This window comes from Mesocricetus auratus, unplaced genomic scaffold (genome assembly GCF_017639785.1).
Source record: "Mesocricetus auratus isolate SY011 unplaced genomic scaffold, BCM_Maur_2.0 Super-Scaffold_100010, whole genome shotgun sequence".
In the NCBI taxonomy this organism is placed as follows: Eukaryota; Metazoa; Chordata; class Mammalia; order Rodentia; family Cricetidae; genus Mesocricetus; species Mesocricetus auratus.
The window spans coordinates 57,398,532-57,423,314 of NW_024429194.1; the positions used below are offsets into that span (position 1 = coordinate 57,398,532).

Consider the following 24,783-nt stretch of genomic DNA (forward strand, 5'->3'; position numbering starts at 1 on the left):
GACAGTTGTTGTCTAGCAATGGTCATGTGGTTTCTTGGCTCCACTACAAATTACTCAAGGTATACCAAAGATCACCTCTTAGAAGGGTCACATTCTCTCTCTGAAGAAACCATGTGTAAACACTTAAACAGGAAACTTGGTGCAGAGTTTAACAGAGGCATGAAAAGATTGTACCATACTCACAAACTTTCTTAGAAGAGAGAGTATACTCCTTACATTAAACCTTTTTAAATGGAAAACAGAGAAATCAATGTCTAAGTTGTCAGCCACTGTAAAAGCATGTACACCACCAAAGTATCATTTTTATATAATTTCAAATCTCCAAATGCTTTGTTATTGCTTGAATATTCAGTGTACATAAACTTCAGGTTCACAAATATTTACCATGACTCATACATATATTTGTTGAGATATTAGATTTCTGGGTTTCTGCTTGTCTTAATATACTTAAATCTCATTTCTAAAGTATGTCTATTGCATCACTAGAAGTGGTTGTATATTCAGGTTTTCAATCAACTGGTTTACTTGGTTGGGTTGACTATAAATTTGTTGACATATATTGATGACTCCTCATTTTCTTGTGCAGGGATCATTTCTTCTACTCATTTATTTTCAATTTCTCTACTTTCTTATTTGACAGTATCGTATGAGCAGCAAAACAGAGCACTATAAGCTCACAAGTACTGGTATAAACTAATTAGTAGACTGGACAATGGAGACTATTTCCCTCCCATGTTACCACTCCCTAGACAGCAAAAAGGAAAAAAATCTAGCTCTTAACACAGTGAGGCAAAAAAATTCATTTTTAAAAAGCTCCTATTTAACGTTTAGACCTTAGCTCACAATTTTGGACTTTGTTTGAATACAGGTACCGACAGTTTGGGGTAAGGTACACTATAAAAATAGCCTCAGGACTAGGTTTTCAGTTAAGAAAAGTCTTGATTGCCTTTTATAGTTAGCAGAAAGAGACTCAGGCCTTTAATAAGATGAGATATATTCTGACAGAAAAGGTTGTGTATAACTGGAAAGCAGAAAGTCAGAGAACTTCCCTGCACACAGGTGTGCAGATGCACTGGAGTGTTACTAACGAACACTAAATAGAAGTGTTGAATAGTTTGTTATGCGAAGAAGAGCCAGAAATAACAGTGGAAATCAGTGCTGGCTCATTTCATTAGCAGTGGGGCTGATAACCCCCACAGCTTCGAAATCCTCTTTAAAGAGTGAGGGCCTGGGTTGCCTATTCCAGTTGTTGCCACCTCGACCCATCACAAAAATAAGCCTTCTCTCTCTGTGGATTCTCAAATAGCCAGGTCATTACAAGGTGCATCTAAATACCATGGTTATCCTGATTCCATTTTAGTCAAATTTTACACTATTTACTTTTATTTCCTCATGTGACCTTACTGTGGATATAATTTGCTACCATAAAAATTAGCTAAAGTGTATGCAATACTTTAAAGAATGGGAGAAACCGAACCAATACCCATATGTTCACAATCTTTTCTATGGAAGTATTTCACAAATTTTAATGACAATTTTCAGTGTAGAAACATCTTAAAGCAAAAGATCATAGTTAAATGACACAGACCTAAAACAAACAAAATCCTGAAATGTCACCTGCAATCCCTCTACTATCGCTACAATATATACTATAAATTTAGGGATAAAACTTGAACTATTACCCATCAGAGCAATATACATAAATATCCCCATAAAAGAAAGCATTAAATATTTTAACAGTTTGCTTCAAACTTTAATGACTTGCAGATGGGATCTAGATCTTAAAATGTATAGAAAGATATTTTACAGCTCTGCCTAAATATAAATAATACATCCATCTAATTCACGAATGGCAAAGGCTCATCCTTCTCCTGATGAATATGCTCAGCACCCACGACCGCCAGTGAAATTATAAGGACACACTATAATAAAACACGGTGCCCCTGTGTAGAGATAATGGGAAGTAATCCATCCCATAAAAACAGTAATTAACTTGCAGTCTTTCATTACTGCTGACCAGTTACTGTGATGCTAGGGAATACTTATAGATTGAAAAATACCTTTAGATTGAGGTTGATAAAGTTATACTTCTCATTTATCTAGGCAGAAATTTTCAAGAATACCATTTCAGAAGAGACAATGAAGACAAAACTGTGTGTATGAGAATGTGTATGCCTGTATCTGTGTGTGTCTTGGAGTCTATGTGTGTGTCTGTGTGTGCCTGCCAGAAGAGAATATCATGTGACCTCACCTATCACTGTCTGCCTTACTCCACTGAGTCAGAGGTTCTCACTGAATATGGACCAACAATGGCAGTCCATGAACCCTAGAAGTCCTCTGTCTCCAGCCACACCCACAGCACTGGGACTGTGGGCATGCATATGACCACACTTAGCCTTTTACATAAATGATATAATCTAAACCCAGGTCCTCATGCTTGCACAGCAAGTACTTTTACCCACTGAGCCATCTCTCCAGCCCAGACCTTCTATAATTATAAAATAAGCACAGAATGAATTGAGGAACCACTTGCTTGGAGATGGTATTACAAACGTGAATTCAAATAAAGCCCTGAAGGCACCTATATGGTTTTTTAAAAGCATTAGGAAACAAAATTGCTAATGGCAGTGCTAGTGTTTCATTTTATAACATAAGGTATTTCATTTTCCTTAAGTTTAAATGTCACAAATCATTCTCTCTTTTTTAACTTTTTATTGATTCTTTTTGGATTTCCCATCATGCATTCTAATCCCATCCATCAACCCATCCCCTCACTTCTGCCTTCTGCCCTTGCAAACTGCCCCTCCAAAAATCTTTTTTTTAAGTAAAAACAAACAAAAGACAAAAATCTCAGTGTGAAGGGTGTAGTGTGGTCCACTGAGTCACACAGTACACCCTTTAGTCCATACATCTTTACTTGGAAGTGTTCATTGCAATGAGTTATTCATCTAGTTCCAGGCCTTTGGCTTCTGCTACATACACTATCTACTGAGGCTCCTCTTGGATTTCCTAATGTTACCACATGCAATGGAAATCTCTAGCTTTGCATCTGCAGGTCTGGTCCCTTCAAACACTCCAGCAGTTCACAGATTAGATGGATGTTGTGGTGGGCCAACTCCTAACCCTGGTTGTGGGCCCAGGTAGTATTTGGATTGGTCACCCCGCTAGCTTCCCCTCACTACATGGGCGAGCTCTCCAGCACTGCCCCACCTAGTTCACCCAATGGAGCAGACATCAAGGAGTGGAGCCAGTTCTCCTACCCATCCAACCCTGGGTCCTGCTAACCCGCACTAACACCACCAGGACCAGCTCTACTGTTTTGCCCGGATGAGGTACAGAGCCTCATGGTTTGAAATAAACTTAGAGTGATTAGCATGAACTTTGTGGCTATCTATATAAGGTATTCTAAAACAATATTTAATCTTTCAATTGCATTATTGTGGTAGTAAAAATGTATGGATGCTAGGACCAAAAAAATAAAAGCTCAAATTCACAGTATATTATAAAAGCACCTGACAGGATACATTTGTTGAAATTTGCATTTGGTTGGGAAAATGTTTAACAATTGAACATGCCCATATTTTAACTTTTAAGGCTTCATGTTGGGAAACTATCTAGGTATTTCAGCAATTTTATCTCAGAGATGTAATGCTTTGAAATTCAAAAAATAGAGAATTTCTTCTTGGATTATTTTATGATCAATGTACAGGCTCTATGCAAGTAAAATTAAAGCTGTCTGACAACTCATGGCCACATCAGTGGCTGTTAAAGATGTAGGAAATTGCGTAAAAGCATGAAAAGCTCTGGGTAATTTTGCAGTTTCATCTCTAAACATAATTGTAAAGATGTCTGTCTTTCAATTCTCTCTCCCTCTTTCTTCCTTTTAGTTCTTGCCCTTTTAAATAGCTGTGCCTACTGTAGGTTTTCTTGTTAATGTACTGGTTGATCTTCCCAGGCACAGAAAGTATTTACAGGAGTGCTTGCCTTTATCTGTATTTACAGAGAATGCTAACAAATTAGAAGAAAGTGCCAGAGAACACCACATACCTTGTCCAGAACATTACAACGGGTTCTGCATGCATGGGAAATGTGAACACTCCATCAATATGCAGGAGCCATCTTGCAGGTAAAATTTTCTTTGCTAAACTTTTAAAGAGCATAAATTAAAAATGTAGAAACGAGCTTTTAAGTGTTAGTGGAAGGTTGGTTTATATTCTGCTTAAACAAGGAAATAGCATCAAAGCTTTTCTGCCTCTCTTACACACACACACACACATGCACACACCTACAAACACACACACACCACACATACACATAAACACACATACATACACATACAAATGCACACAAACACACATAAACACACATGCAATCACATACACACATAAACACACATGCAATCACACATGCACACACACACACACACTGTAACATGAAGATGTGTGCACCTAATACACTCAGCATGTAGCACACCACTCTGCTACAGCATAGTTTTAAGGACATGGGCCACCTTGTGATCACCATCCTTTCCTCTAGATGTAAAGCTGTGCTTAGCTCTTCTCCTTTAGTATTTATGGGGAGGTTATTTTCAAAACTCTCCAGATCTTCTATGAACTATGTGTTTTTTCTGGGCACTCACTCTCTTCTCTATAGAGTCTTGTGTCATGAGATGATTGACCACCATATTTCTAGTTCAAACTCAGAAGAGACACAAAGAAATTACTTGTCTGGGTTTAGTTTACAAATATAGTTTATAAATATATACTCATGTCTAAAACATAGAGATTATTTCTGACATGGCAAATCAAAATGAAAATGTATCTATATTTAAAATGATATACAACTGGCATATGATGAAATAAATTGATTATGGTATAGAGAGATTTACCATAATAGCACTCTCTGCCTGTCCCTCCATGTCTGCTTCTCTCTCTCTCTCTCTCTCTCTCTCTCTTTCTCTCTCTCTGTCTCTCTCAGTCTCTGCCTATCTTTTATCTACAGCTGTCTTCTATACTTCTTTCCTTTCACAGAATGCACGTCAAAGTTGAATACTAGAGACTTTCAACAAAGCAATGACATATTGGTCCAATTTAGTATATTTTCATATCAATGAAAATTACTTATCTGAACTTCTGGCTGGGAGGTTGAGTGAGAAGCACAATTCATCCTAAGCGCACATCCATGGTAGCTTGGTTTCTATACCTGTATCATCTACACCAAAATTTTTTTTCAAAACTTTTGAAGAGAATTGCAAAAGTATTTCTCTGTTAAAAACTAATGGCTTTATTGCCATCAGACTTAAGAAATTACTCCTGCTTTATCTCTGACCCAATGTTTTTTCAGCATTTCTCTAACAACAGCATAGAAAATTTCTAAAACAAATAGCTTTATTTTTCATTTGTACTGTGTCATTAAGCAGTATGTAAAAGTGTTAGCTGAGGTTAGAGAAATAAAAATGAAAGAGTTCTGGGCCACAAGTTACCATATATTGTCCTTTTTTCCAGATGTGATGCTGGTTATACTGGCCAACACTGTGAAAAAAAGGACTACAGTGTTCTCTACGTTGTTCCTGGTCCTGTGCGATTTCAGTATGTCTTGATTGCAGCTGTCATTGGGACAATTCAGATTGCTGTCATATGTGTGGTGGTCCTCTGCATCACAAGGTCAGTAATTGTACTTGAGCATCGCCCATGCTAAGTGCAGCACTGGTCCTCCCTTTGACTCTGAGTCTCTTGGTGGACAGACTGTAGCCATCGATTCTTTATGAATCCTAGCTCCTCGCCATTAGAACATTTCAAGAGCTAAATGGAAAGGCATGGGTTTTCCTACATGACAGGCACAACTTATTTTACTCATTTTCATATTGTGATGAGGATTCTTTATTCCTTAGATTATTGTCTCCTCTAACAAATAATGGCAACCTCTGTTTAAACATCCTTCTCTTTTATCTGTAAAAAGCCACTTTTCACTCAGACTGTGAACCAGTGTACCTTTACCTACTGGAATCACTATGCCAAATGTGATAATAGATGTTATATAAGGTATAGAAATGCTTAAGTTCTAGTTCTCACTAATAACATTTGGGCACCATCAGTGTTAACACACTTGGTATCAACAGCCAACACTTTTTAACTTCAAGATGGTAAGTGCTAATCGCAATATTATAAATGTAATGAGAAAGATTGTGTTACACTAAATGAAAACCTTTGATATATTTCTGAAACAGCAGCAAATATCACACCTTAATAACAAATTCCAAGCCCAGAAAAAGGTAATTTTTATTTGGACAGTGATAAAATAGAAAGAGAATAGAGATTTCATCCCTTTTCAACAGGAAATCGAACCATGATTCCTGAGTCATGTCTGAGGTTCAGTTTGAGATGAGGAGCAAAGACTGGGATTTGATGGACCTCTTGAGTGTGCAAACGTATGGCAGGCAAGAACTAGGCTCTAAGCCCAATGCATCATTCATGTCCTGCAATATCCAAAATGTCGATGTAGATCCTTTAAGAAAAACTGAATATACTCCTTTTTAAAAATTTCCAAGGAAACTTTAAATTTTCATCAGATTCATAAGACATTAAGACTTTCATTCATTTATACAGTTCTAGAGTAAATCAAAATTTCCCCTAAAAATGGGAAAATAAAAAGCATTATGGAATTAAAACTTAAAGACTGCAACGTAACTTGGCATCTTCTTACACTATCTTTTTTAAAGACAACTGTGGGATCTGCTCTTTTAAAAAGGCAAAATATAGCTCATAAATCCTCACCTGGCCTACAGGCATAAGGGAAGATCATCACTGGAGCTCATGCTGCCCTAAGCCATGTCAAGTCCATCATCTAGACACTCATGTTTAGATGTCAAGTGAGCCAATGGATTATATGAAAATAAAAGCAGAGGACATAAAGACAACTTGAAAATCAAAAGTATTGAGCAAAAAAAAGGATAAAGAAGAATCTAAAACACAGAAAACTGTATTATACATCGTTCAGGGCACACAGAAAAATGAAACTTGTATTCATATGCAAAGAATAACAACTCAATTGCTGTTTCATATAGTGAAAAAAGTCAAAATTTCAATGCTTCAATAAGTAATTAATCACATTTTTTCATTCCAATGTGTAACTTAAAAATATAATAGAGACTATTTTACCAGGAATTGTGTGTCTATATGTTATAATTGTGCCATATATTTATACATTCACTTGTTTGAGTGCACAAATGCACATGCACACACACTTTACAACATTGAAAAACAATGAACAGTTATCCTTGCTTTCATGGCAGATCCCTAAAATATGGGATATCATCAAATACTGAGATTACACAGCTGAGTAATGAAATCAAAATGGTGTCTGTCTACTGCCTTAGCTTTTCATTTAACACTGCTCCTCTGCTCCTAGCTGCTCATGGTTTTGTCTGCTCTTCTGTCACTGAGTACCTATACTAAGCCCCCAGTTTGAGTAAACTATGTCTATTATATTGTCAAGGTGTGTGTCTTTTTTTTCCTCTTATTTTTCATACTAAAGCTGAGCAAAAATTCATTCTCTATCTGCGTTAAGGGAAGAGAAATAGCACAGCAGTCGTGGTTGCATTGTCATAATGCACTATATAAATCTTTCCCTTGTACAACCAAACCTTAGAAACACTTTCCAGGAAAAGTATTAATCCATATGTCACACTATTATCCTGGGTAGATTAATTCCATTCGTTCAAAAATAGCATCCTTACGAAACAGACTCCCCAACTGCCCACCTTTAACCCCGAGAGACCTGTTTTCCTGGTAGCCTGGGCAAGCCTTGTTTGTCAAAACCTATTTCAAAATATCCAGACAAAAGACAATTTATAGAATCATTCATAGCATTGACCTCTCCATTGTCTTCAATTTTCTCTTAATGTTGGTCTCGCCTGTTCTGTTCTCTGTTCTAACTCCCTTTTCTTTCTCTCCTGTCCCACCCATTTCCTCCTGAATTTGTTTCTCCTTTTTTTCTGTCTATTCAAGAATCTGCCTCCTGAGCAATATCTCATAAAATATGAATATCTAGAGAACCTGTTCCAAAATGAAAAGAGTTGTCCCATTGAGAAGGTGGATTTTCATCTTTTTTCTTCTATCTCCCACTTCTTGAAAATGTGACTTCCCATATTCATGTTTGTTTTTAACAGCTATATGGCCCCAGCAACTACACAAAAATGTGCCCACACCTACTGTGTATGTGTGTGCAAGTGTATGTATGTTTATACACATATTTTTCACTGTACCACCGTTAGTTGTAATATAATTTTGTGTTAGCTGTATATTTCTCTTGCTTGCATGATCAAAGAAATATGTTATTATAATAAAAATACTAGATCAGCCATTTTCAGATGTTACTGAATATTAGCTCTTATACAAGCAACATGATTGGTGCCAATTTTGTCTCTAGTTTTATAGCATTAATGCAAGACAATGATATTAGGCTAAACCTAAGCAATATTCCTTTCCATTTACATAACGGATGTTATCAGTTGGTTTGTTCCGCTGTGATAGGATCTTATAGCACCGAAATGTCAATATAACGCTCATCGTTAAGACATTTAGATATAAAGTTGTTGAAGACCTTTAAAATGAGCTGTGATAAGCTTGGGACTTTTGTTTGCATTGTGCTGAGTCTGTTCATTGCACAATATAATGAACAGACTTAAGGAATGAACAGTGAAGGTCAAGGTAAAAGTATTTCTCTTCAACTTCTACTTCTGTTCTTCAGTTCTCTACAGAAGCCTAAAGACAACTGCAAGGAGAAGCAAATAATAATAATAAATAAATAAATAATAATAATAACTTTTTACAAGTATTCCCAAATTATACTAGGAATCAGGTTTTTGCTGTGAGATACTTTAGTGATTTGCTCCTACAGCTTCACTCTTTGAATATAGGACCAAACTTTAGGTAATTGCATTAGACTAAGATCTGTAAACTTTCCAACCTTCTAGGAAATGCCCCAGAAGCAACAGAATTCACAGACAGAAGCAAAATACAGGGCACTACAGTTCAGACAACACAACAAGAGCATCCACAAGGTTAATCTAGAGGGAGCATGTTTCCCAGTGGCCGGACAACCGACAGCTTGGACTACACAATACAGTATTAGAGACAAAAGAGTAAGATGAGATCTACACATGTTGCCTTGCGTTTGTGGTAATCTACACCAATGAAAACATGTACTACAGCTATATTTGATTATGTATGGATATATTTGAAATAGTATACATTGTCTTGATGTTTTTCTGTAATGTAAATAAACTATTTATATCACACAATATAGTTTTTTCTTTCCCATGTATTTGTTATATATAATAAATACTCAGTGATGAGAAAACAAAACGGCATTCTTAAATTCGCAGTAATTCGTAGCTGTTTAAACACTGTTGTCCAACTAGCATGGGCTATGCAGACAGCAGCATTTTCTCCTCTTGTGAATCTTCAGACAACACATTAGTTCACACAGGACTCTGGAGCTGGTTTGAGTGATGCTAAGACCAAGGGAAATGATGGTTATTGGAAAGAGAAAATATAATTTACTTTACTGAGGAAATATAAAATATGTCACATACTTGAATCATCTCTGCTTTGTCTACTTTCTTCCCTGTCTTTCGCTTTCATTCTCAGAACAGAAAAATCTCTGGCATATAAATTAAATAAAAGAAGAGGGGAGGGAAAGTGTTTTATGACTCAAAATAGAATGCAAAGAAGATACTTGTCTTTATTGGAAAGCAGAATAATTCTCTCAGTCAAATATATCTATCTTTGGGGTTCTGAGTAAGGTATACATCAGGTATATAAATAGTGGCCAAACCTGTGCTGTTTGTTTTGAGCAGAAGTAACAGCTAGGAGAAAATTGTAACTGCATCAGTAGGTATGAACCCAAACCTCAACTTCTTTAAAGACCCTTGCTGCATGCCTTTTATCCGAGAATTTGGGAGACTAAGGCAGGAATATCTCTGTGAGTTCAAGGCCAGCCTCATCCACAGAGCTAGTTCTAGTACAGTTGAGTTTACACACACACACACACACACACACACACACACACACACACACTGTCTTAAAAAAGAAAAAGAAGACTTTTACTGTGTTTATGTCTTATATAAAAAGAAGCTAGACTCTCACAAAACAAATGCTCTTATTAGCACCTTTATGGCCCAAACAGCACTGTTATTTGACAATGAAAACAAATAGACAATGTTTCATGGCAATGGAGAAATATGTTTTGAGCATAATTTCCATAAGAAAAAAAATTTCTGAGACTCTAAGGGACCTTAGTGGCTGTTGTCAACCCCCGTCAGATATGAGCAGACAGGTCTGAATGATCACTTTGTTTGGGAAAAGTAAACTGTGAAAATTCTCAAAGAGTAAGGTGAAATTCCAAATTAAATAATTTCCTTATTACCCTTTACCATTGCATAGTTCCTGTAGCACATATTGATGATTTAAATAAAGTTTTCTTTGTCTTCCTCAAGTGACTTCTTCGTGGACTAAAAGAAATGGCATCCCCTCCTTTGTTAGAAAACAAAAAGACACATCAAATCAAAATGTTTTGGACATAAAATAGTTCATAAAAAACAAGGGTTTGAAGTGAAATTTAAAGCATTTGTTAATCTATAATAAAGGTGACAATCTATGTAAGCCTTACGACTTTGAAAAAATATGATTTTCTAGATTGTCATAAATTTGTGACATAAAAGTGTGACTTTATTGACACAGCCATCACTCAGGTACTCCTATGAAATCACTCTCTTGATACGTATACACAAAAAATCCCTGCTAAACTGTCTGGAAGGTTAATTTGTTTAACATTCACAGAGATGTAAGTAGACCTATTTTCTTTGTGTGGTAGTATCTGTAGCAAATAAACCCTTGCTTCTCCCAACAGAAAAGAAAAGGAATGTACTATCCATGGTGATGTATCTGTTCAAAGAAACAATTCCACTGACCTTTGGTTGCAAAAATATGAATTGACTGACTTTGTTATAAGCTTATGCATCACTATATGTAAATCTTTATCAGAGATCACAATCCTAAATGTTGGGAGATTCCTCTATACCTATCTGCTCACCTCCATGTTCATCCACATCATGAAAGATTTTAAGCTTGAATAATGAATCCTAAGTAAGCATTCACTGTGTGCTAGGTGCTATTTTAGTTACTTGGCAGATACAATAAAACATGGTGTCTAGCCCACAGGAGATCACAATCCAATGCCAGCGGAATCATTGAGCTTCTACTAACACATTTCTCATCATTTGCAATTTCATTGTTGTACCATTCTAGTTATCTAGACAATTCCCCTTCATACTGAGTTCAAGCTCAACTGTCTGCAGTTTCCCTCACCTTGACTCCCTCTAGGGCAAAGGAACGATCGTATGTATTTAAAACATGTTTTCCTGTTCACTCCAGAATTCTACAATTACTTTCTTCTCCAAGCAAACATTTGTAATTTCCTCTTCATGTGACACAATCCCATATTCTCCTGGCATCTATATCACTTACTCCTAACTTAGCTTAGACTCTGTTTTGTCAGTAGGCCTGTTGAAGCATAGCATTTACATGACACAGTCTAATAAAGTAATGTGATCTGATCAATTCAATATACAGAACAACTTACAGAAAGCAAATATAAGTACCATTTTCCCTACTTTGATAAATTTCTCCTGTGCCCACAGTTCTACTACAGGAGTCCTGAGCAAATCACATCATATTTTAGGACTCAATTCTGCCATATGCAGGTCACCCAAGCACCTTAATTCTAAGCTTGTGCGTGTTCAGAAAGAAAGCACTATATTTTTATTATTTCCATCGAAGACACATTAAACATTATGGTTGTTTACTGTCAACATAAATGCAAACTACCTTTAAATAAATATCTAAAAATCCACTTCAGTATACATTTACAACACATTATAAATTTACTGAGGGTCACCAATTACAAGCCTTGTGCTAGACTGTGAGGTAAGAATGAAAAGTATCTGAAGAAACCCCTACCTGAAAGAAACTCACTATCAACCCATCCTGGTTCCTTGAATTGCAGTTCTCAGGGGCCCAAGGGGAATTTGAGAGGTAAAGAAAGGATAACACGAGAGGTAAGGTAAAAAGGCTGTGCTTGGATTCCGGATCCTCTAGGATGGTCCTCCATACCTTTTCACAGTGACACACTCAGAATGGCTTCACTCTCCACACACATTCTGGTGTCTCGTTTCTGCAGTTTCGTACCCTCCATGCCATCCTCATACCCTTGTCTTCACAGTGCTCAGGGAAATGACAGAGTCCCACAGAAGCCCCTGGAACACCTGCCACTCCCCTGACTCTGCTGGGGGTTTTCTGTGTTGTGTCACATTTATTCGTGCAAGCCATTCTTTCTTTTAGTCTGAAAGCAATATGAATTTAAAGACCCATGGCGTACTAATGTTTCCCACCCACTGTACCCAGCTTACTATGGCTGACACTGTTCTTGGCCTATGACACAGCATGGGATAGGAACAGGTCTCTGCTTTCAAAGGAGGAGAGCAGTAGGAAAGGATTTATCAAGCCACAAAATAAGTTAAAAATATTAAATTCTGCTCAAAGAACTAAATATTAGAGTGAAATATTTCAGGGTACCACCATCATTAGTAGGGGGAGTGGCTTCAAAGTGAGCATACAATTGAAAATTCAGCCTCTGAAATAAGGCAGATGTAGGTCCCAGCGTAAAGCCTACTTTATTACCTACTTAACCTTGGGCAAATTGCCTGAGTTCCTTATGCCTCCTATTTAAAATGGAGAGGCGGCATCTTCCCATGCACAATGTGACTACTATGAGGAATAAAGCAGCAATCAATGTCTGGGCTTGGAACACTGTCATGGACAAAGCAAAATGGAAATATATGGAAATACTCTGTAGGGCTATAATAAATATTTATGGTAGCAGTAAATAGTTATAATAAAGCATATTTTATCAGCAGAGTGATGCATGATGGGATTCATATGGTCAGAGTTAGTCAGAGTCTAGAATCACAGTCACTCAAACGAGTGATTCTTGTGTCTTTGGAAACAAGAAAGCTGCTTTTAGTTCAGGGAAATGAAGGCAATACAGAGATGAAAAGTGAAAAAGAATCCGACTCATCTAAGTTCCCCCCAAATCTATCCATTAGTATCGTGTCTGAAAAGGAGGGACATCATTCTTTGCCTTTAAAATCCTGACAACACACGTAGCATAGAGCCCGTTGTGCTTTTGGATGGAGATGAGTCAGTACCACTCTGACTGATACTAGAGGAGAAGCCAGCACGGAAAATTCAACTATAACAAAGCTTATCTCAAAGTCACATTAGACTCTGCTAATGTTTGTCCTCCGATGCTGTTTCCCTTTGCCAAGTCAAGCTGCACCTGTATAGACTGCTCTTCCTCAATTACAGGAGACATTTCACTTACATAATTAATCATCTGGATATCAATAATGAAAGCTTCTTCATTGAATTAATTGATATCTTTATGTGAGCATCCACAGGAAGCACCCATAAAAGATAGAGGAAGGATGAAGGGTTATATGAAGTAATGGGATTAGTTTTATAACCAGCACATAAATCTATGACTGTACATGGCCCTTTGAAGTCAGCATCTGAACACATATAAGATGTGATGCTCATCCAGTCTCCCTATGGTTAGAAATCTGTTTTGCTGGTTGAGCTACTCTAAGGATACACCCTTGGTGGATGGTGGAGCTCCACAAATGATAAATGGGCTGATTTGAGTAGCCTGTATACTTTTAGTTTTTCAAATAGTTGTCATTACTAACCTTTCATGAGGTAAGAAGTGAAAGAAATCACATTTGCCTTTACTTTCCCAATCCAGGCAGGACAAAAGCTTAAATTAATTAACAGATCAAAGTCAGTTACTGAGTTACTGTGGGAGGAGGAAGAAAAGGACAGGAGTAGGCCAGGCCATGTGCTGGGCAGACACTCCCCCAAGCCTGATCCAGTAAAGGCACTCACTCCCCGAGAGGCTCAGGCACAGTAAGTACCCTGAGAAAGCAGCTGTCAGGACCCCCACAATCAGACCCATTCTTTGGGGTGTATTTTCAGATGACTCCATGCCCTTCCTCCCCATGGATGTCTCCTCTTGCTGGGCTTCCTCTCCTTCTCAGAATACTAACCACCACTACTGCTCTTTTCTTCACTGCAGGGAGCAGCCAGCCTTTGTTATAGCCCTTCATGGCACAGTCCAGCTTAGTTCTCCTCCATGGGTTTACACCTTGAGAATAGAAGGCTTTTATATGAGTCCAGCTTTTCATGAACACAAAGCACACAGAGCAATGTCCCAGATTGTCATCACTGCATATCAGAGAGTTAACAAACATACTAAGAAATTATGTCCAATAGTGTTTAAGATTAGAATATGTAGATAAACACAAACAAAAGAATAATCATACAAAGACCAAGAGAAAACATGACTGTATTTGTGTATATCATTTCTGGTCATTTCTATGGGTATATAGTCAAACATGAACATAATGCAGGTTTGAGGACCTGGCTTGAATTCCTAAAGAATGCATTTTTTAAAAAGCCAGGAATTATGTACCTGTAATTCCAGTGCTGGTGATACAGGGACAGGCAGATTCCTCAGGTATTCTGGTCACCCAACCTATTCTGCTTGCTGAAAATCATAGATAGGTAGATAGATAGATAGATAGATAGATAGATAGATAGATAGATAGATAGTTAAAACCAAAAAGGTGAGTAGTACCTGAGGTACAGTACCACAGCACCCAAGAATGACCTCACACATGTGCATGTGTGTGCATGCACACATATAAGAACACATTTGCATATATTAACATATACACAAAAATATATTACTTAAATAAGGGGATATACTGGTTGCCCAAGCTGAAGTCGCCTAATAGAAAAAGACATTGAATTTCCCTGAACAAACTGGTCCAATAGACATCTTATTCTACTGTCATGCTTTGCCACTTGTTACTCTAAGGATTCTGTTTATAAGAACAAAGATGAAGACAGACAAACACTTTGGCCAACAGGGAACACATTTCCCTCCTTACTGAGTAAAGCATGATGTTAGGAGCTGCTTCATTCATTCACACGCATGTTCTCTAGACTGATGGTATGTCATGAAAGAACCTCCAAGTTAAAAAAAAATGACAACATGAAGAACAGAAGATCTGGGTGGAAAATGAAGGTTATGGGAGGGGGAGAGAGAAGGACATATGAAACAGCTGGTGGGCAGGAAGGGACAGTTGGGAGAGAGGAGTATGAGTCAATTTATTCAAATACTCCTTCTAGAAGAAAGGAATCTGATGCATTTGAACAAGGTTTCTGAAGTGTGGAATGGTGGCCTGAACACAAGGAGCACAAAGTGGATACCCAGAGGCCTCCAGCCCTGATGTCTGGAATGGCTAACCCACTGTACCTCGAGTTCTCAGACAGTAGCTGGTCTGGCAAACTGGACAAGAATGAGGCCACAGCATAACTCCCCAAGATGAGTTTTCAAGCCTCTTGGCGAGGACAGACTGTGTTTAAAGTAAGAATGCGCTCCTCTGCATATTTTCTTCCTCGCAAATCTTGACCTTGGGATATGTAGATTAGATGCTTTATATTCTTCAGGGCAACCTTGTCCCAAAGCCTGAGAACAGCTGTGTAGATAGAGAATAGAGGAACAGTGAATGCCATGCACCCCAGGCCAGCCTCCCTCTTGGGGATGTGCCGGAGTGGCAGCAATCACAAATACAGACTGCTGGATGGTATCTAATCTGCCTGCACTTGGAAAACAAAATCCTGGGATCATAAAGCAATCCTGAGTCGCATTAGAAAAGACAAGCTAAAAAAGGAAACCAACTAGTTCTTGCTTCCAGAAGACAAATCTGTCTGCAGTCTGCCTGGGGATATATGGGTTAGGACTGCCAAGCAGAGCAAGCCATTGGAAAATACTGTTTGGGTTTGAAAAGATGAATAGAAAGAGAAAAATGGCTGTTCTATAAGTGGAGGTTAAGAGACAAATGGAAAGGGAAGCCCCTTTCTGTACCTTCAGCCTTTCTCGAGGCAGGTGGCTCAATCCTTCACAGGGCAGTGCCAGGCAGAGCTGGATGGGTTGTAATTAAGCTCACAGACCAAAGAGTGAGTCTTGTAAACAGTGATGTTGCCGACTTCCCCCCAGAGGCTGAGACACTGCTGCACCAGCATCCACATAATAACATTATATTTCACTTTTAAATAAGATGTACATGACTGTGCACTTGCGCCCAATTACAGTAATGCATGATTTACATAAAATTAACTCTCCTGCTTAATTACAGTCATGCAGGGATTAGGGGGAAAGGCTTTCACTTGGTGAGCAGTACATGCTTTAGCATCTAGCCTGCCCATGACATACAGGAGGTCCAATCATAATTAAAAAGAATTATTGAGGCTTTGAATCTCTACAGAAGTGTTCATCCCTTAGTTCAGCATTATGTGTAAACTGAGTCACCAGTTTTAACCTGTCTGGAACCCAGGGGTCCCATTCTGAAATGTGAGCACATGAGCTGGGTTGCTTTGTAGCAAGGGTGGATCTTCTGTCCAGGGTGGAGCTGAGGCCTCTGGGTAAAGAATCCAAAGGAGACAAAGAAGAAGCCTCTAGCTCACAAAGGCAGCTAGTAGGAAATGCTTTCCTTAAAGGGCATCTGGGGCTGATTTGACACCAGCATGAATACACACTGCCGGTCTTCTCATCTTACTTGTCATTTTTCTACATTTTTTTTTGCCTTGAACACGAATACAATTTTTGTCTGAGAAAGACTTCAGATTTCACATTAAGAGTGAACCAAAAGTGAAGTTTTTCTTACAGCCCTCACCAAAAGGCGCTTTTGTTTGTTTTCTTTTCTGTTTTGTTGTGTTCTTTTCTCTCTCCCTTCCACTCTGCCAGGCCTGCGGGCAGGAGGGGAGGTGACGAAATTCATTGAGCTGGCAGAATAAGAAAATGATTGAAGGCAACGGAGATTGAAGCCCCATCATTATCAGTTCAGTGGTGACGAGTAAACACTTCTCAGGAAAACTGCACAAAAATACTTCAAGGAGATCAAATGCTCACTGTGCTGGCTGACCACAAAAGATGGCAATTTCTTGCTGCCACATCCTCAACCCTGTTTTCACCCAGTCCACAGAAGAGCCAGCCAGCTAAAGAAAAGGCTTTGAAGGGGCAGGAGAACGAAAAGATATCCGGTGAGCTCCTAGGGAAGGTGTGGAAGAGAGATCTACTCTGAGCAGATGGCACTTGGAAAAACAGATCAAAATCAGTAAAAGGGATCTTATTATCAGTGCATTGGAAACAGAGAGTCTGATTTCTAAGCTAGGTGCTTCCCTTTTGCAGTTTTACTTCCAGACTCTATTCCTACAACCTGCCAAGCTCTGCTGTGGAAGGATCGTTAATGGAAGACCGTTAACTAAGATTTGCACTTACATGTGGAAACAGGAAACAAAATTGTTTTCCTTCATAGCTCTTGCCATTTATTTTGCAGTGGAACTACATGGAGAGATGTGCACAGACATGAGTTCCCACTGTCCTCTGTAAGGAAGACTGTCCAAGACTTCTTCAGGAGGTCTAGAGACAGCATGAAGCCCTTGGGGTTTAGAAGAAAAAATCCTTCCAGTTGCCTGTTTCACTTCCTTCCTTTCTGCAAATGTCTCTGTCAGGGCTCCAGCTACAGTACAGAGATCCGATGTTTGATTCCTGTTTCTCTGTTTTTTGCTTCTTTCAAATCAAGGTGTCACTGTTGTCTTAACTTGCTTTCTCCCTAGTTGCTTCTTCTCTGCCCAGTGCTATGACTCCCTTTCTTTAAAATGCTGGCATTGACCTTGAATTCTTCATTCTTTGATTCTTCATTGACTTGTTCCTTCACAATACCAAATGCCTCAAAAGTTCAAACCTAAACAGCAGTCAGACTCAAAAGAACACTGCTGGATTTGGAGTCAAATAGACAAATGAAAACCCTTCTCCTGCATTAGTTGGGACCCTTCAGTGAGCCTGGGAGTAGTGCAGTGAACTGCCCCACCCTGGTTTCATTGCTGTGGCTGTGATAAAACATCCTGACAATGAGCAACTGGGGATAGGAAGGACTTATTTAGCTCACAATTCCAGGTTACAGTCCATCATTTCAGGGATGTAAATCCTGCTCAAACAGCTAGCCGTATCACATCCACAATCAGGACCAAAAAAAAAAAAAAAAAAAAAAGAACAACAGCAAGTCCGTCCTGGCTTCGTTGCTAGGCAGCGTATTCTCGGCCAAACTTTCTTCATTTTACACAGTCCAGGGGTCAACCATGAAGTGGTGCTGCCTGCATTCAGCCTGGATCTTCTCACCCCCACAGAACAATCAAAGCAACCCCCCCACAGATACTGGAACAGTTCAACTGTAGTGCTCTACCCAAGTGATTTTAGGATGCGACAAGTTGACAGAATGCTGACTGGATCTTGCTTGTCATCTTGGAGAAATTTAAGGAAAAGTTACTCTAGCTTATGAAGTATAATATTGTATTATACACAAAAAGTTACAATTTATGAGTAGAGATAAATAGAGAACTGCAGGCATTTATTTCCTGCCCATCTTTCAAGAGAGGGGAATTATTTGGGGCCTTTATGAATACACACTCACTTATTTCTTACAATGAGTCTCTGATGCATGTATAGCAATATCAGGATTATGATAATGTAGCTGAAAACTTGCAAACAACTTGCTGGGTGACAGATCTAGTAGAAGGCAATGTCAAGATATGAATCCAACTGAGCCCCAAATCTCTTTGTTCCTCTGTATTGTTCCTCACCTGGAAAGCAAGTGTGTCTCTCAAGGCTACCTGTGAAACAGGTGAGGCTTGTCCGAGTGGTGCTGCAGTTACTGTTTGGATTGTTTTAATGTTTTGCTGTGGAAATCACTGGGAAATGACCTATCTGACATATAGTGCTACTGCCTCTCCATTTCTACCTTCCCTTTTTTTACCCATTCTCCAATCTGAATAATGTTATCAATCCAATGTCTCTTTCTAACTAAAGTGCAGGTACAAAGAGCCATAGTTGAAAAAGATCCCTTTAGACATCAGAAGTGATGGGACACCAGTTATCTTGTTCACATCCATGTTGACCTTTTGTTCCTGTCTTTTTCCAACTTCATTCCAAGGAGTGTTTGGCCTCCTAAGATCTAGAAATATGCCTCTTTGTGACCCAGAGGATAGATCCCAAATTAGTATTTGATGAATGAATGAATGAATGAATATTGAGTGAGTGAATGAAATTGAAATCATTTTTTAACCTCTGCCTAAGTTCCTGGAGAAATTGCTCTCTACCTGTCAAAAACCCCTCTCCAATAGCACATTAATGCAGAAACTAAAGATGTGTTCAACTTGAAAGTTACACTCCCAAAAAGATGTCCTAAAGTATACATTGATAGTAGAGACTCTGAAGGGAGTTGAGCGTTCTTTTTCCTTTCCTCTTTCTTTATTCTGATCTTGCATCAAGCTGACTAACTTCCAGGTGGCCCCCTGGTGGGACAAAGGGTATGGAGCTGGTGTGCTATAAATTATAGTGATTACAACATGACAGCAGGCCCCCAGCTGAGGTCTGTAACTCCCTGCTATGAGAGCTCTCAAGGACATTCTGTTTCTTGGAGGTTTAGGAACACAAATGGCTTTTGCAACTCACCAAGCTTTTTAACTTCCATAATTCTGACACTTGTTGGATGCATTTTATCTCCCAATCAATTTAATTAGGAGATGTCAGATTAAAAATGATCTGCTGTTCCTGACAGGCACTTGAACTCCAAGAGACATTTACAAAACCATTGTATTTCTTTGTCTCTCATTCTATCCTTCCAGCACCCATTTTAGGCAGCATGAAGAGACAGGGTTTTGTGACACACCAAGTGCCAAAGAAAGAAAAAGGGACAGCATAAAGATCATGCAGAAAGAAGCAAGGCAGAAGCATTATGAGGATCTCTACAGGTCACACACAAACCTTTTAAAAAGCTATGATAGAAATAAATATGCCCTATTTTATTTCTCACTATTATTACTTATTTCTGAGTTTTTCTTTTGTAAAAAGGAAGAGCGGCTTTTTAAGTGGCTCTGTGTATCAGAGATCAGAATTGCAAAAAGGTAAACTGGGTCATAAGATAAAACTCAAGCATACATAAAGATAGTCAGGGATAGGTGAATGAGGAGTGCCTACGACTCGGACTCTTATGTAAGTCCCAGGTCTCAGTTCTATCCTTACCCATTCATTTGAAAGGACACAAAAGAAAAGCCTCATCCACCTTAGATCATTCCTTCCAAAGCTACCAAGGTAAAAACTGTAAAATGAACCTTTCCACTATGTCAGCTATAAATGCAATAACTATATTCTGAATAAACTGCCCTCTGAAATGCCGATAGAAGCCACTCTAGAACAGAAGACAGCTTTGGATTTTACTTTCCAAGCTCTTTATGCCAAGAGGAGTGGTTGAGAGGGGAGATTAAGAAAAGCTATTTGCAAAACCATTTTTCTCATACAATGCTACATTGCCTTAAATTTTCAGGTAAACAGAAGACCTTAAATCTGTCAAATCACACTGCGTTGGGGGCATCCATAAATGATACTGGAATATATTAAACTGATTTTAACAGCAGATATTACTATTATGTGTTTGTATCTTTATTATTAAAAATTCATTACTAGTCTCCTCCTTGGTTTAAGAATAGCAAATTAGATGTTCCATTGATATTTAATTGTTGTCTCCATTGAGCCCATTCAAATCTGTCTTGGGCCTAATGAGCTACTCCAGAAAGAGGCTTCGAGAACAGAACTGTAATAGAAACAACAAATTCAGTGCAACGACAGACTTGGCTAACTATGAGGGTTTTCCAACTGTAAAAACTTCCACATTGAGTCTATGGGACCTACAAAGAATGCTGGCCATGTACTTCTAATTTCTGAGTAGAGACTTGCTACACAAATAAACTGTAAGATCTCTGAAGCCAGGCAGTTTAACCAGTGACTGGTTCATTCTGTTATTGCAGTCTTCAAGTTAAATTAAATTCTCAGAATAAGTAATTTTTAATAAATTGTAGAAATTCATGTTATCATTCATTTTATTTAATGTTTTGAAACTTGGATGGAAGGAAATAAGTAAGAGTCACCTGGGTTGACAAGACAAACATTGTCTTGGTAAAGCAACTGGTTATGTGTGTGTCATTTGAGAAGTCTTGTCTGAGCACTGGGATACCCTGAGATATTATGTCCAAAGCATACTGGCATTATTTCCAACAAGAATTCTGGGAGTGGAAGAGAATACTGGATGGAGTATGATTTGCTTTGTTTTGCCCTGTATTTCAAAATTGGTAGCATGTCCTCATGACTTTCTTGTCATAATCTAGTATAGGAAACAAAGATCAAAGATGGACAACAGAGACAAAGTCTTGCCAGCCAGCAGACATGATGAAGCAAATCATACTACAGGGTGTTCTGGACTGTGTTTACATTTCTGGAGAGAACTGTCACTCTGTAAATGTCTCATCTAACAGAAAAATTCCAGGTTTACCTCTCAATCTTCGATTCCCCAAATCATGCAAACCTTCTGAAAGCAACATTGCCTGCTGTCTTGTGTCTCATTAAAAGGCTTGCAATCAGCAGGAAGAAATGTGTTGACCATCGTGATGGGCACTTGAAAGAGGAGAGAAGAAACCAAGAGCCCATTGTAGGGAATCCTGTATAAATACCATTTATAGCTATTGTACACTTCCTCAGGGTGGGGAAAGAAACCTTTTATCCCTGCCTTATACAAGAGCTTAGCTATAACTTTGATTAAAAAGACACCCTATCCTTTCTGATTAAAATAATAGCCACTTAGTTCACCCATCTCAGCAAAAGACAGCAATGTAGGGACAAAGTACTTAATATTATCGCAGGGTGTAGGTGTGTGTGCCTGTGTGCATGCCTACATGCATACCTTTGACCAATAAGGCCTTGCCACTGTTAAAATGCTTGGTTGGTTCACATTACTATGAATACCACTTGAAAGTCAATTCCAACTCCCAAAACTGAAGAATTGTTCAGCTCTGCAAAACGAAAACAACAAATGAAGTTTAGCATGCAAGTTCAATAGGAGTAAATACAAAAATTCAAAAAGGTTATGTCAGATTTTAACTTCCCTATCATTATTAATTTAATTTCCAGTCATTATGATAATACAAAGCATTTAGAATGCATTTGGTGTTTATGTAAATGAAATTACTCCTCAAAATTACAATTTCAAATTAATATGCTATTAAAAATGTCACCAGAAAGTGCTTTTATTCTTTTGCCAGTGAAATAAACGTTCCCTGTTTCTTTTTTGTAAATGAAATTTCAGCATTTAAGAAAATCTTCCTTAGATTTTGAAAACTGTAATGTTTCTGTTTAAGAATTCTCCTTATGCTACATTAGTTCCACGTTCTTTGACAGCATAAAATATGCAAATATAGCCTTTTAATGGTGATTTTTCATTTTGTTGCTGTCATTTAACTCAGAAACGAGTGATGCTGCTGCAACTTATCACTTACAACAGTGAAGTCACCGAATTGATGTTTATGTTCAGAACAGAGCAGTTGACACAGAAACAAATACGCTTAAAACCATCTGCACCATCATGGCTTCTTCCTCAAAGAAGAATAGAGTTGTTGCAGTTCAGCCTTGCCGAGACGCTCACACCTGTGGGGCACAGAAGACAGACTACTATTTGAGAAAAATGAGCAGCTGAGGCTTGCTCCATCTGAACCTTGGTCACAGAAAAGAAGGGAAGGAAAAGAACATGATTGTGTGAAAACCACAGCTTCCTAGGAATCTCCATGTCTGTTCCACCCTTGTTTCTGGACCTCTGTCTTCCAGACTGCCCATTTGGCTCCCTGCCTTGCTGTCCACCTCTCTTTACAGCCTCTTTGTGTTACACAGCTTCTCCATCTGTTGCTGGTTTCCAACCTGATGCTTAGGAACCCCCAGAATGCTGTATGCTGAATTGCGTGGGAGTGGTACCTTTCATGGCTGTTGGAGCTGATAAAGGCAGGCAGCTGGGTGGGAGGAAAGTTGGATGGCAGGCTTTGCTGCAGCCACATGCCATGCTTAGCAGGGCTGGCTGTCAGCGGGGAGCTGATATCTGATCTGGGGAGTTGCTAGAACACAAGATGTAGGAAGCTTTCTACCATGCTGTTCCAGGGAGAAGGTGAAGAGGGGATCTCCCTGTTAATGGTAATGTATTGTATTGAATGAGTTCTTTCTCTTAGCTTGACTGAGGTAAACGATGCTAGGCAATTCAATAAGTTCCACTCTGCCTGATTTTCCTAATGCAGAGATATTCATATCCTAACCCCATGGGGGAGAAAAGAGATGTTTCTTTGTGGCCTGCCCCAGCACAAACATTCTAATGTAGTTAATCAGCATTCATAGAGCCATTAGCAGGCAATGATAATTATTGTAATGGTTAACATTAACTGAGCACCTGGTCCCAGAAATTACTGGCGTTTGGTGCTTTACAAGGTTGCTCTGCCAAACAACTTCTAATTGTCCTCCAAGCCACTCCCTCCAGTCCTCAGCCTGCCCTGAAGTTGCTCTCTGTTTGGGGAAGCTGACCACTCTGTACTGCATCTTCAGCCCTCTTTTAGCTTTTCAGCTCGTAAGTAAACTCAGTTTACACATATTTCACCTCAGGTAGAGAGCTGAGAGGACAAACCAAGCAGGGATATTACTCTCACTCTGCCCTGTCACAGCAAGTTGGCTGTGTCTTGTCAAAACCTCTAACCAGTAACAGATACTTTATTAATCCCCTTTGTGCCTACGGTGAGTGTTCTCGATCCCAGACCCTTGCCTATCCCCTTAACACTGCCTTTACCTCTGAAAGAATCCCTTTACTAATCCTGCCCAGTCACTCCACCATATGCACCATCTACTCCAGCAGATACTTACCCTTTAGCAGGTGTGGAAATTATGCTTTAGAACGTGCCCCAAGTTACAGATTGAGTAAACACATGGCCAAAGTAAAAATTCATTTTTCTAACTCTGTACTACTCTTCCACATGCCCAGGCTGATCAAGTCTAACTTCATAATAAGTATTACCGCCTGTCTCTTGTCCTTATCACCCTGAAACCCAAACTCTTTCTTAGACTATTACAGTTCTATCTTATTAAGAAGATTTGCATAGTTTTGGATAACAAAATAATTGAAGTTTCACAACAACAAAAAGACAAGGAATCTAAGGTTGTCATGGCAGGACAAGAATCCTCTTGATTCCTTCTACCTGCTGTTAATGCCCGTGTGTCAGCCTGCCCTTAACTGGTGGTTACACATATTGATTTCTAATGAATAAAACATGTCAGGATTGAGTTTAAAAACTGTGTCCATGAATCATTTTCTCTGAGGAACGACTCTGACCATAATCACAAGCCAATGCTGTGAAATAGTTCGTGAAGCAAAAACTAAGGCCTCTCACTGGCCACATAAGTTAGCTTGGACATGGCTCCTTCTCCCACTGGCCCTTCGGTATACAAAGCTGCAGTTCCAACCTATATACTGACAGTCACCTATGACAAACATTACGCTAGAACCTCAAAAGGTAGTAATTTTAAGATTCTTGACTCATAGAAGTTATGAGTTAATCAATATCTGTTGATTTTGGCCACTCGATTTTAGAATAATATAGTGAGTGTACAGAGGAAACTTATACAGACTTGGACTGTGACATTCATTGCAAAGGAATACAGTCCTAACGGTAAATCCTCTGGGTG

General features: G+C 38.8%; 1 protein-coding gene across 3 annotated transcripts in view; it reads left to right on the forward strand.

Moving 5' to 3' along the window:
• The window catches only part of Tmeff2 (transmembrane protein with EGF like and two follistatin like domains 2), a 274,658-nt gene extending 250,268 nt beyond the window's left edge, over positions 1–24,390 (forward strand). Inside the window, exons 8-10 of one of the 3 annotated variants that reach the window (XM_013121121.3) lie at positions 4,003–4,126; positions 5,505–5,663; positions 8,007–8,991. In XM_013121121.3, coding sequence (XP_012976575.1) covers positions 4,003–4,126; positions 5,505–5,663; positions 8,007–8,034 — 311 coding nt within the window. In that variant the 3' untranslated portion in view covers positions 8,035–8,991. Of the gene's footprint in view, positions 1–4,002; positions 4,127–5,504; positions 5,664–8,006; positions 9,299–22,535 lie in introns of those variants that run through there. The other 2 variants (XM_013121122.3, XM_005080916.4) reach the window with 2 other exon arrangements.
• The last annotated feature ends 393 nt before the right edge of the window (positions 24,391–24,783 follow it).